This window comes from Amborella trichopoda, chromosome 10, assembly GCF_054954075.1.
Source record: "Amborella trichopoda isolate Santa Cruz 75 chromosome 10, AtrichopodaSantaCruz75HAP2 v2.0, whole genome shotgun sequence".
In the NCBI taxonomy this organism is placed as follows: Eukaryota; Viridiplantae; Streptophyta; class Magnoliopsida; order Amborellales; family Amborellaceae; genus Amborella; species Amborella trichopoda.
The window spans coordinates 32,183,167-32,197,144 of record NC_142345.1 but is presented as its reverse complement, the minus strand read 5'-3'; the positions used below and the strand labels follow the sequence as shown (position 1 = coordinate 32,197,144).

General features: G+C 35.3%; 1 protein-coding gene across 1 annotated transcript; it reads right to left on the bottom strand.

Annotated features, from left to right (window-relative positions):
* Window positions 1-956: 956 nt before the first annotated feature.
* LOC18446740 (uncharacterized) lies at window positions 957-7,155 on the bottom strand. The gene is made up of 3 exons (XM_006856850.4): window positions 7,056-7,155; window positions 6,855-6,943; window positions 957-1,366 (listed from the first exon to the last, which is right to left on the bottom strand). Exons 1-3 carry the CDS (start codon window positions 7,092-7,094, stop codon window positions 1,219-1,221), a joined length of 276 nt encoding a protein of 91 aa, XP_006856912.1. The 5' UTR covers window positions 7,095-7,155; the 3' UTR covers window positions 957-1,218.
* Between the last annotated feature and the right edge of the window lie 6,823 nt (window positions 7,156-13,978).

Sequence of the window (13,978 nt, the reverse complement as noted above, 5' to 3'; positions counted from 1 at the left end):
GGATTTTTTTTTTTTTAAATTTTTTTAGATAGCTTTATCATCATTAGATGAACAATGTTAAAAAAGAAAAAAATAATTTCGAATTTGTAAAAACTAAAATCTTGAAATTCACCAAATGAATGATCTACATTCATTGTTGGAAGGGACTCATTTTGATCATATCTAGGATTCAAATCGAAGTTTTTTTTTTTGGATTGATTATTGAGATGAAAAGAGTGTACAAAATTTTAAGTCATACAAATGCTACACACATGATTTTCTGAAAATGTGGATGCATTATATTATAATATTTTCTAGAAGTATGGTTACATTATATTATAATAGAGATGTTGCATCATTTCCCATGTAATATGTGAGGACTGCCCATGTAATATGTGAGGGCATGGATTTTACTGATACGCAGATCACGGCAAAAACCATTAGTCTTTGACGAGGGATACCATGCTTATTTCTCGTGACCATTGAAAAGCATTTTCATGGTTCCACACTATCTTCATAGTACAATTATGCTTCGAGCGACAATGATTGTCATCGATTTCCACTGTAAGTTAAGAATTTTTTTTTTTTGAAACTTGTAATTAAGATTATACTTTTCCACTGGTAAAGCATTAGACCCAGTTTTGATGGACAAAAAAACTCCAGTGAAGTGTTAGTTAGGTATGCATCATTCCGCACATGGGTAGCTAACACTATTTGTGGCTTAGAGAAAATTGAGAAAACCTATTTGTAGAATGAGATGGGGCTTTGGCAGTAGTAACAACAAGTCCTACGATGGGTAGGGGCTAACCCTTTTCTTTCTTTTTTTTAAATTGGCTGTGCGTTGTGATCAGGTCGTTAAGTGTCTTTCTATACAATAGAAGTAATTGATCACCAGAAGACCTATGTATTGAGAGAGGATGAGGATGAGGGTGAGGGTGAGGATGAGGGAGCGAGAGAGAGAATCCAAGTTCAAAACATTTCCTTAAAGCTGAGAATAATCATATAGACTGGATAATGAGCCCCACATCCAAAACCAATAAAGAGAACAGAAGGTAAGTCCAAATTATTGCAAAGCTTGAGTCTTTGATTGACGACAATGGCATGTAACTCAAACTACCCTAAAATCAATCTGCTGTTTCGCAACACATACAAGAGTTTAGCAGACAATTAAAATGGAGACCTGACTCACTGAAAGCATTAATGCCATGTTTGTTTATCGCGACAGAGAAAGCGAGGGTTTCATTTAGGGTCTGTGAAATAACCGTTGATCGAAGGCATGATCTCTGGGGATCGGTTGCGGACAAACTTTCTCAGACTGTGCTCGGCGTACCTCTCTCCCTCTGTAAAGTTCTCAAGTATCCCCGCAGCTCTCGCCTCCTTGTTCACCCTAAACAAAAAGAATCAGAAAAATTAACACACAAACCAAAGAGGAATGGTTTACAAATTCTAGAAGGCCTTAGGCTCAAACACCAGCGGTAACATTGTATTGAAAGTGCGGATAATCTATTAGCAACTAAAACATGGAACCACGCAGGACTCCAGCCAAGTGAGAGTCTGAATTTTTGAAACTCATACTACTTCGAAGAATTTTCACTAAATATTTGAAGTCTCCCAAGTTTTTAAAGACATAGTTATTTTACCATTGAGCACACAATTTCATTTCAAAACATGTGGATGCATTCACAAGCATTTAGACAATAATTGAGTTACATGGACATCACACAACATAGGCCTGGGGGCCAAACTTGCAATGATAGTCAATTTTACGTAACAGTTCAACTGTTAATTATATTGTGGACTGCTTTCATGGCGGACAGTCTTCAGTTCAGTGAGAGCCTTTGCAGATGAAAGGGCCATATCCTCCTTTATGCGTCGTTTGGATCCTAGGGTATCCAAAACCATGTTGTATAACCGAGGGTATCTTGCATAAAAACATTTTCGGCAACTTTTTTGGATACATAATCATGTTTTGTGTGACCACGAAAGAAGGCCAAACCATGGGTATACAAAATCATGAAAAAAATTGGGTTATCCAAACCATGATTTTGTGTAAGCATGAACGAAGGAATACAATATACTACAACTGATGATATTATTTTCACACACTGGAGCTGCCCACTTTCATAAACAAAATTAATCACGCAAAAACCTCCTTTCAAATTAGAGAGAGAAACTATCTCAAATTTTAAGTTTTAGCGGGAGAAAGTATCTTAAAATTTTAGAAAGAGAAACTACAACAAATTTTAGACATAAACTATTAAACTATTGCAAATTTTGAGACAGAAACTGTCTCAAATTTTTTAGCATGAGAAACTATATCAAATATCAAGTTTTAGAGAGAGAAAGTATCTTAAAATTTTAAATAGAGAAACTATATCAAAGTTTAGAGAGACAAGCTACCAAAAAAAATTTAGAGAGAGAAACTATCCCAAAATTTTTAGAGAAACTATCTCAAATTTCAAGTTATAGAGAGAAAATGTATCTAAAATTTTTAGAGAGAAAAACTATATCAAATTTTAGAGAGAGAAACTACCTGAAATTTTTTAGAGAGAAATTTTTTCAAAAAATTTAGAGAAAGAAAGTATCTCCAATTTTAAGCTTTAAATAGATAGAAAAAGTATCTTAAAATTTTAAAGAGTGAAACTATATCAAATTTTAGAGAGAGAAACTAACCAAAAAAAATTTAGAGCGAAACCATCTCAAAATTTTTAGAGAGAAAAAATCTCACATTTTAAGTTTTAGATAGATAAAGTACCTTAAAATTTTAGAGAGGGAAACTATATCAAATTTTAGAGGGAAATTACCTGAAAATTTTTAGAGAGAAACTATTTCAAAAATTTTTGAGAGAAAAACTATCTCAAATTTTAAGTTTTAGAGAGAAAACTTATCTGAAAATTTTAGAGAGAAATTATATCAAATTTTAGAGAGAAAAATTGCTTGAAATTTTGTAGAAAGAGAAACTATCTCAAATTTTAATTTTTAGAGAGAAAGTATCATAAAATTTTAGATAAGGGGTGGCAATGAGTCGGGTATGGCTCTGGTCCGACTGGAACCAGACCCAGACCCAGACCCAGACCCAGACCTAGACCTAGACCCAGACCCAGACCCAGACCGACCCATTGGGTACAAAAGTTGGACCCATAACCGTACCCATCAAGTCCAAGGTCTATACCGTCGAGTCTCAGGTTTGGTCGGGGCCATTGCCACCATCACTATGAGCTTCCTTTTTTGTAGCCTACAATGGAGAACTGATTTTTTAGTGGTGGGCAATTAGAGAGAGAGCAAGAGAGACATTTGAAATCCAAAGAGAGCTATGTCTCCAAGAAACTGAGAGAGGGAAAATTGTCTCCAAGAAACTGAGAGAGGGAGAATTGCAAAGAGGGAGGATGGCAATGGAGTTTGGGTATAGCAAGACCTGTACCTGGACCCAGGACTATCTGGGTATCCTTTATTGGACCCTACCCGCGGGTTCAAAACTTGGACCCATACCCGGACCCATGTCGGGTATACCCGTGGGTATGGGTCTGGTCCGGGTCCATTGCCACCCCTAATTTTAGAAAGTGAAATTATATCAAATTTTAGAGAGAAAAGCTACCTAAAATCTTTTAGACAGAAAAAATCTCAAAAATTTTAGAGAGACTATCTTAAAAGTTTAAGTTTTAGAGAAAGAATCTTAAATTTAGAGAGTGAAAACTATATCAAATTTTAGAAAGATAGTTTATCTCAAATTTTAATTATTAGAGAGGGAAAGTATCTTACAACTTTAGTGAGAGAATCAAATTTTTGAGAGAGAAACTACCTGAAAATTTTTAGAAATAGAAACTATCTCAAAAATTTTGGAGAGAAATTGTCAACTATCTAAAATTTCAAATTTTTTGATGGAGAAATTGTCTCAAAATATTTGTAGAGAGAAACTATATTAAATATTAATTTTTTAGAGAGATAAATTATCTCAAATTTTTTAGAAAGGGAAACTATCTCAAAATTTAAAGCTAAAAATATTTCTCTCTATGTGCAACAGCAGACCAGGTAATACAAAAAATCATCCAAACACGAGATTTGCATAACCTGGGTACCATTGAATGCTATCCAAATAAGTCCTATTTGAGTGACCAGGTTTTAACATAACCAAGGTTTGACATAACATGGTTTTGATTCAAAACCAAGGTTTGTTAACCCATGAATCCAAACGAGCCCTTAGCCTTCACATATAAAATTGGTATTAGGCCAAAATCTCCCCCCCCCCCTCTCATTGTGCCTAGTTACAGTTAACAAAATTCTAGGTGTGACTGCCATTAGACATACAGCAAACCAAGGAAGCTGCTATTACAATAGCCCATGCTCAATGAAAACTCTTCAATTTTGCAAGACACCATGCACATAACCATACAAGTTTTGTGGCGACAAACCATTTCTTTTAAGATGCACTTAACAAGATTATTTTCAGATTCAATTCACTCCTCAGAGGAGGGGGATGTTGGCACATTTTGCTTAGTCCCTAGAGGGATAAATTACCAACAAACTTGGCAGCTTTGAAGAAGATAATAGGACCACAAGAGCTAAAAGATATTTGTTTCCCTCTTGGTATTCTTATTTTCTTTTGACATAATATTGGCAGGTTGAAAAGGCATGGTGCAAAGGCCGATATTCTATTTATTTTCAGAAAGTATGTCCAAAAGGAAACATCAAGCAGGCTGGAGTTCCTCATGTTATTGGCAACAGTGCTAAAAAACTATTCTCAAATTCAAAAATATAGAGCTGAAAAACTCTGGTCCTACCCGAATCTTTCTGTTTATGCATATCTTGTTCAGGTTGTTTTCTCACATGAATGGTATTCAGAAGGGTGGTAGCCTGGAAGGTGTGGTATGGCTTGGGGATGAATTAGGTATAAATCTCACCATGGAGATATGGCTTGGGGATGAACTAGGTTTGAATCCCACCATGTATACTTTTGAAGTTTTTATAAGCGGATAAGCAAGGGCAATTGTGTGGGGAAAACTGAAAATCGATTAGAAAGATAAAGAAATAAAGTATTTGAACTCCATGAAGAGAGGGATAAGCTAAAAAGTATGCGAATATATCTTTATATCCATACACCACCTAAGAGGTATCTGCAAAGCATTCGGGAATAAAAATCCAAATTTAACATTGCAATTTGCCAAATTTTTTCTCCTGATGGTCCTGAAGGCCCTAGCTAGTGATCTAGAAGAGTTGCAATATACAAACCGAAAGACATAATTAGAGAGGAAGAGGATCCTCATGTAGAATTGCACATTGCTAGGGGCTTCAAATGTGGTTCAAATGTGTTCCCTGGATGTTCAAAGAAGATTTCAACATTATTATAAGATTATTATTGATTTTTGCTTTTAATTCTTCATCAGGGATGTTGGCTGCACACACAAGAGTCTTAATTCCTTAGGTGAGACTTTGTCATTTATTATTCAAAATTACAACATGTGAGCAATGCTTTCAGTCCCACAACTTTCAGTCCCACAACAAATCTAAGCCGATGATGCATAACTACAATATTTTTTTCAACTCTAATTGGGAGGAACAATTTGCAAAGACATCACTTCCAATCACGAACCCTCAAGAATCATTGCCAAGTTATAATAGACTCCACATTTGTGGAAAGGAATTTTAGCCCGTCAAATTCAATTGTTATGGTTGTCATGTTGGGCAACATGGTGATCAAGTGGAGATCATCATTTGAGAAAAATGGCATTAATATTTAAAAGAGATAAAGAACTCTACATCCAATCTAAAGTTATGAAGGAATTATTTGAGAAGTTAGACCTGATCCAAAAAAAGTAAGGGCGATATTGCGGGGGTTATTAATTCTAGAAAAATAACATCTTAGCCAAGAAGATATGCAAAGAAATGCTCAAACATGCTAGGACTTATAAAGCACTTTGATAAGCCCATTATATCCAAGTGTGTTCACATTCATGAGTGTGTGTGTTTGTGTGGGTGCACACATAAACAAGTACATGTAACCACACAAAACAGAAAAACGAGATGTATTCAATTATATAATTTCAACTACTTATTGGACAAAGAGCATTGTTAGTTGTGGTATGACCCAATGCTAGTGATGAGGCACCAATGGGCAGTGTTCTATTTCTTGATCAGTCATAGATACTTAAAAGCCCTTAAAAGAAAGCTATTCCCATTCAATCTTAACATTTATCTCCAGGTTAACTTCCTTCACTAAGGCAGTTACCAAGAGCAGAGAAAAAAGAAGGAAAACAAAAACAAAAATGCAAAGAGGAGAAGAAAAAAAAAAAAAAAAAAAAAAAAAGGAAAAACAAATAGGAGAAGCTGCCATATCCCAGCAAACTTATCTAAATCTTAGACTCTATAAAAAAAAGGGAGAAATATCCTTCAAGACGAACTACACATGTCTTTTCCTTTTAAAGAAAAGAAATTGGTGATTTTGCGACCTAAACAGATAACTTCTGAAACACAGAACCGCTTCTTTTCTTAACAGAACAACATCCTGCTTCAATCTTAAAACTTCATTATTGTCAAGAAACAAGTACAAGATGATCTGATCTGAATAATAATTATCAAGAGAAGATGATAATCAAGAGATTAACCACGTCACATAATTCAAGAAAAACAGACCAGCGAAGAAGATAATCAAGAGATTAACCAGATAATTTATCCACAAAAAAAGAGAGGAACAAAGAGGAACAAGATAATTCCACGCCACAAAATCAATAAAAACTTCAACAAATAAATAGAGATGAACATATGTCCTAGCAAAGCCAAGAAAATGGTCGTCCAATAAATACAGAGCAAATCAAGATCAGTAGTTTCAATAAACTAGAAACTGGATCAATCTCAATGACAAGCTCAAAAGCGAGTGTTACCTGACTTCTGGGTTGATGCAGATGTTACGAACCAGTTGGAAACCGCAGATGCCAACCGCAACCCCAACCGCTGCAAACAGTGGATAAACCTACACCAGAAGAGAGAGAGAGAGAGAGAGATGAATGAGATCGAGGTCCATGAACGTATAAAAATAGGAGGGGAAAACCATTGGATTCAAGAACATGGGAGAGAGAGATTACCTCGGGCCTCAACCAACGACTTAGAGAGGAAGAACCCATGAGAGGGCGAGTAGAGAGAGACGCAGCGCTTTCAACAGAGGAGAGGGCAAAAAAAAGAGTCGAGCAATCGACTCGGCGCTGCCGCCCTCAAATAGAGGGTTAGAGAGAGAAAGTTTAGAGAGAGAGATAGAGGGGCAGGCCCTGCTATGATTGACCATAAGTTAACCATGGGTTAATTAGGCAGGCGGCTGCCTAATTAACAGTGACCAATCATGACCATCTACTCGCTGGCAGCCGCTGAGTCTGGCTTTCCGTGAATGGCTTTCCGCAAAGGCAATAGGATACGTATGGTCCCGCCGGTACTCACTGTTTCTAGTAAAGGACCCGAAGAATTTTTTTTATCTGAAATTTTGAGGATCGCCTAAAAATCACTAGATTAGTATATTTAAAATAAAAATTTTAAATTTTCTAACACCTAGATCTTACCCTTCGGATGGTTTCTATTCAATATTGAGGAATAAATTTGTTCTAACCCATAGAGAATGCACGGAAAGTTTTTGTATCGTGTACTATTATGCTCGTTTGGGCTTTACTTCTAGTTGTTAATGCTGATCAATTTCCAGATTTTTTTCACTCAAGTACGTGGCCTTGATCCCAGGCGAATTTTAGTGGACTCGCAGAGTACCCTACGGGCCAAAAGCCCTTGAAATATTAAAAATTAAAAATATTAAAAATAATATAATATAATAATGGTCATAAAAAACCAAAAACAATCTAGAAAGTCCAAAATAGCTTAAAAAATTATATAAAATATGAATTTAAAGAAAATTGGTTTATAATTTGGAACGTTTAAAAAAATCCAAACAAATAAAACGTAAAGTTAGGGCATGTTAAGAGAAAAAAATTATATTTACCAACAACACCCAAATTATATATAAAAATTTCATGCTCAATTCCATATTTTTATATGTTTTCTAGAATTTTACCTACTTTTTAATGTACCCCGAGTTACTGGGCCAAGCTGAGTTGACTCCGCTTGGTGGCGAAACGTTAATGCAAGTCGTCGGTGATGTTGGGAAAATGGGGTGTGATCAAGGTTCTTGCCATGAAGGTCTCAATCCATGTCTTCTTCGCGAGCGAGAAGCTATTTAGTTATCGAGTAATCCCACCCTTTTCTCTCTCTCTCTTTTTATCAAGAGAGCGAAATGGTAAATCCAATGGAACTGGGTCTTTTAGATAGAAACAAGCTGTTTATGAATCCTCTCTCTAAAATCAATTTTAAATACGGATTTTGGATTTAAAAATTTAAGACTTAAAAATATTAACATGAATCTGAAAAAGGAAAAACAAATTAAAAAAAAATATAGGATTTTTTATATAATTTTAACACCATCAATTTTATGTTTTGGTTGGGCCACCATCTTTTAACATCCATCTACAAGATGGGGGTTAAATGTGTCAATGTAGCTACAATGGAGATGTGTTCCCCTAATGCACAAACTACTTTTCCTTTTGATAGATAGAGAGGGAGGACTGGTAATTAGAAAATGTGAGCATGAGGTGCACCCCTGGTTGAAGGGCACACCTAAGGGTTAACCATACCCGCTCCGTGAGGGATGAGAGAGAGTCGAGAAAGTTATACCCTCTTCATGAAGAGTTCACCCCACGAGGGCATGCACCATGTATTCTAACAGCTACCTCATTCATGATGAAGTTATATCTATGTGAATGAGGGCATGAGGGAGACCTTCCTCTCACTATAAATGGGGTTGGGATGTGCGTCTCAAGCCAAGGTGTGAGACAATGAAGCAATTCAACTTGAAAGAGAACCCTATTCCCCTTTAAGTTGCAAGAAGATACCCAACCCACTGAAAGATAAGTTGTACATGAGAGAGTTGAGCGTGGACTTTGCAATTTGTAAGAATGTGTAACTGATTTTTAAGAATATTTGTGAGCTTTTGTCTCGCTCGGGATTTTTAGTGTGTAGCTAATTTTGACAGCTCTTGTGGTTGTCCAACTTGGCTATGCGAGCCAATCATTCCTTTCTAAGTTTGTTTAAATAAAGGAGCATACCAAAGATGGTCCTTGTTGACTAAAACTCAATTGTGAGCACTTAGTGTTGGGTTTACGTAGCCTTTAAAGGCATTATGAGTGTGTAGTGAAATATTTTTATTATAGATATGAACTCAGTAGAAGTGTGGTCCCTGGAGGACCATACTAAACGAATGATAGTTGCTTATACCAGACTGTGTTTATCGATCTATGCCAGTCAGTTGAAAAACCCAGGGTACTTGGGCATAAAGAATTAACCGATGAGGGTTTTGGGTTAGCCCTTGATGAGGTCGGAGCTCATGCCTAGATGAGTGAGTCGATGGACTGTGTGACCCTTGTGTGTGATGGTAGGCTTACTGAGACGAGAGCCAAAACCTCATCCATGTTCCATCACACGGCATGCATATCGATAGATCATTCGGAAAAACCAGATATCCACTTTTAGGTGAAGCGTATGCATATGTGAGAGATACCCCTATGAGCCATAGAGCTGTAGTCACATCAGGTCGTGGTAACCTTGACTTGTCTCTAAGGGAGGACCTGTAATCCACATACTGGGATTGCGATCCCTTGATTCATCGATCTGACTTCGGTGACCCGCTAATGAGCCCTGCTTGAACTGTGGGCCATGAAAAACACTAGGTCAGTTCGATAGAGCTAGTGTGGTATGTAGTCCACAATTGAAGGTGGAGTACCCCATTATTACAGATTGAATTCCTAAAACCATATGGATCATTTTTCCATCATATTAATTTAATTGTATTTATTTTATTATTGAAATGATTTTGGTTTTATTATTTGAATTTTTATGAATCTCTCAATATTTTATTTATGATTTTTGAACTTATAAAAATACAATTATTGATTTTACAAAGTTGTAAAATTTCAAATATATATTAATTAGTTTTATTTAATTTAAAAAAATTTTATAAAATTCCATGGGAACCCACATGTGCCACAAAATGGTGGCAGGCCCCACCCTTTAGATTCTTTGTTTGCTTTGCGTTCAAGTCTTTAAGTTATGGTAACTTTGATTTGTGTCATGTTGTCAAATCTTGGAAGGGAAATATTGACCATGGCTTTATTTGTTTTATAGCAAATTTGCTTTAAAGGCATATGGTCAATTTGAATACATAGTAAATATTGACCTTATCTTATTTATATTTGGTAGTATTTGATAATATTTGATATATCTTTATGAAATATGTGAGATGGATCATGCAATTTTATGGAATGTATGATATTTATTTTATTTAAATATATTGATGGGAAAATGGTTTAAAGAAATAGGGATAATAGTCCAAGCACCTTCCATAGTGTTGATAGCCCATCTATGGAATAGATGGCTCAGATCTCTCACCCCACAAGTCATATTGATCAACGGTCTAAATTCAATCTCATAAAGGCAAACTATGGCAAAACTCTAAAAAACCCTAAACCTAAATATTCACTATAAATAGGGGTGTTCTACCCCCATCTCTACACACCCTCTCTCTCTCTCCCCTAGTCTCTCTCTCATCTCTCTCTTTTAGAGGGGCATGCCCTACTCTCTCTCCTCCATATTTCTCTCTCTAAATTTCTCTCTCCAAAACCCTAGGTAGTACTCTCTCTCCTCTCTAGACCTAAGAAGAAACTAAGGGTTGAAAATATTAGAAGGAAGCCTAAGTTAATTTTGGGGGTTAAGGTTTAGTAAAGATTTTAGTGGTGGTTACATAGTTTGGCCTAAATCAACTATCCCAGTTTGAGATTAAAGCTAGATTATAGATCTCTCGTCATTGGATGTAGTGAATCGGTGTGAGGTGTAAAAAGCCCAGTTGAGGTAATCTCTGGCATATTTTCTTCTATTTGTTTGTTCTTTTATTTTATATTCTTTAGCACAGTATTAGGTTGTATGAATGGCATCAAGTAGTTGAGATTTATTTTATTGATGTGCAATTTATTTTTGAAACATCTATGGTTTGTAATAAGACCATCTGTGAGTGATCTTGTTGCCGAAACATAAGGGGTGGTTATTAATAATAATAATAATTATAATAAAATTGTATTTCCCGACAAAAGATCACATAGGTCTTTCTTTCACTTAGATAGTTTCTGTTACACTTGAAACCCTAGAGTGAAAAAAGAGAGAAACACTCCCCAATTCATTCAAACGATTTACTATATCATTTACATAGCCTAATCCCGCAGCCCTTTTTCACAATGTGGGAGAGAGAAAGATCAAACATAAGAGAGAGATAAAAAGATAAGGTGTAGAGATTTTTGGTAGAGACAATCTTTTTTTTATAAGCATGAACAAGATTAGGGTTTCTTAGGGTTTTCCTTGGCTTTCCTCTTCTTATAAGATTGAACATGAACTATCGATCAAGCGTGATTTGTGGGGTGAGAGATTTGAGCCACCAATTTCATAGATGGGTCATCAACATTATGGAAAGTGCATGAACCCTTATCCCCTTTTTCTAAACCATTTTCATATCAATATAAAATAAGTAAAATTAATTTTAATTAAATATTATGTATTCCATAAAATAGTACATCTCTGCACATATTTTCCATAAAATCCATCAAAGATATATCAAGTCAATATCTACTTCAATATTAAGTCAATATATGGTCAATACATACTCAATCCATAATTTAACCACATGTCACAATTCAAAGTTACCAAAACATAAGGTCACATGGACCATAAAACAAAACTTTCCATAAAATAGAAAGTAGTAAGAGGTGGGGATTGCCACCCATGGAAGGCACATGTGGGCCCCACCTTCCAAAAAAATAGTGGGCACATGTGCATAATAGGCCCTCATGATTATTTTTTTATGCATTTAAAAATAATTGATAGTGAATATTAAAACATTGTAAAATCAATATCTTTAATTTTATAAATCCAAAAATTATAAATAAAATATCCAAATGTTCATAAAAATTCAAATAGTAATTCTAAAATAATCATTATCATAAAACAAACATAATTAAATTAATTTGATCGAAAATGGATCTATATGATTTAGAAATTGAATCAATAATCATGGGGCACTCCACCTTCAACTGTGGACTATGGACCACATTTGCTTTATCAGACCGACCAAGTATTTTTCATGACCCATAGTCCAAACAAGTGCTCATTAATGGGTCACTAAAGTCTGGTCGATGAGCCAAGGGGTCACAACCCCAGTCTGTGAATTACAAGTCCTCCCCTAGAGACAAGTCTAGGTCATCAAGACCTGATGCGACCACGGCTCTATGGTGCATAGGGGATCTCTCGCACATGTATACGCTTTACCCTAAAATGTGGATTTTTGGCTTTCCTGAATGATCTATTGATATGCATATCGTGTGATGCCACATGGATGAGGCTTTGGCCCCTGTCGCTATAGGCCACCATAACACACAAAGGTCACACAGTCCATCGGCTCACTCATTAAGGTATATTCTTCGACCTCATCAAGGGCTAACCCACGAACCCTCATCGGTTTGTTCTTCATACCTAGGTAACTTGTGTTTTTCCCAACTGACTAGCCTATATCGTCAAGCACAGTTCAGTATCTGCAAACATCGTATGGTCTATGAGGTACCACACTACCACTGAGTTCATGTTCCACTATATCATTTCATTTTACAAGCACGCATAAGGCCTTTAAAGGCCACATAAACCCAACAACAACATGCTCCTGCGAAAGCATAGAACCTTTTGGGTTGTAGTCTTTTCGGAGAATTGCTCATGTTTCTCACTCTCTAATCAAATTGCAAGGGCATATTTTAATAGGTCGAGACCAAATAACTTTCATTGTTCGCTAAATCATGTTTTGTATACTTGCACAAAAACATGTTTGGCAACTTTTTAGACCCATAATCTCGATTTTTGTAAGCCAGAAAGCAAAGAAAAATTTATCCAAAGGAAAATTGTTTCATGTAGTGGCGCCTGTATTTCAACATATGGGGTCCCCTAGGTATATAGCATCCATCTTAAAGATGGATGTAAATAGGTGGCCACCTAAAAATAATTAAAACTAATAGTCTAAATGTTATCTTAATAGAATTATTGCTTTTAATTTTAAAATTTTATTTATTTATCCATATTCATGATCTCCATATTAAAAATTAGGTCAAAAAATCTATCTAAAAAACATATTTTTAAAAGGTGACTCATTTCTATATGGACTCACAAAAACTATGTCCTAGTGCAAAATATGACGTTATGTATGTGCGAGAGAGAGAATACAATATAATACAATTGACGATAATACTATTTTCATACACCGGAGGCACCCACTTTACCGGATACAGTTAATTCTACCAAAACATCCCCATAAATTAGATAGATAAACTTATCAAATTTTAGAGAGAGTGAGACTACTTAAATCTTTTTAGCGAGACAAACTCTATAAAACTTATAGAGAAGAGAGAAGCTATCTCAAATTTTAAGTTTTAAAGATAGAGAGTATCTTGAAATTTTAGTTAGAGAAACTATATCAAATTTTAGAGAGAGAAACTACCTAAAAAATTTTAGAGACATCAACTATATCAAAATTTTAGAGAAACTATCTCAATCTTTAAGTTTTAAGTATTTTGATTTGTAGAAAACATAATGAAAATTGAAACGCTATCGGAGAATTGTGACTGTGTGATGAAGTTTGGATGATGATGATGGTAGGCGAAATCACTGTTCATTTTCGCCTATGGGCGTTGGGAAGAGTTTTCCTAAAATTTTAGAACGAATAACGATATCAAATTATAGAGAGAGAAACTACCTAAATTTTTTTATAGAGAAGAACTATCTAAAATTTTTTGAAGAAACTATCTCAAATATTTTTGGAGAGAGAAATTGTCTAAAAACTTTTAGAGAGAAAAACTACCCTAAATTTTAAATTTTTAGAGAGAAAAACTGTCTC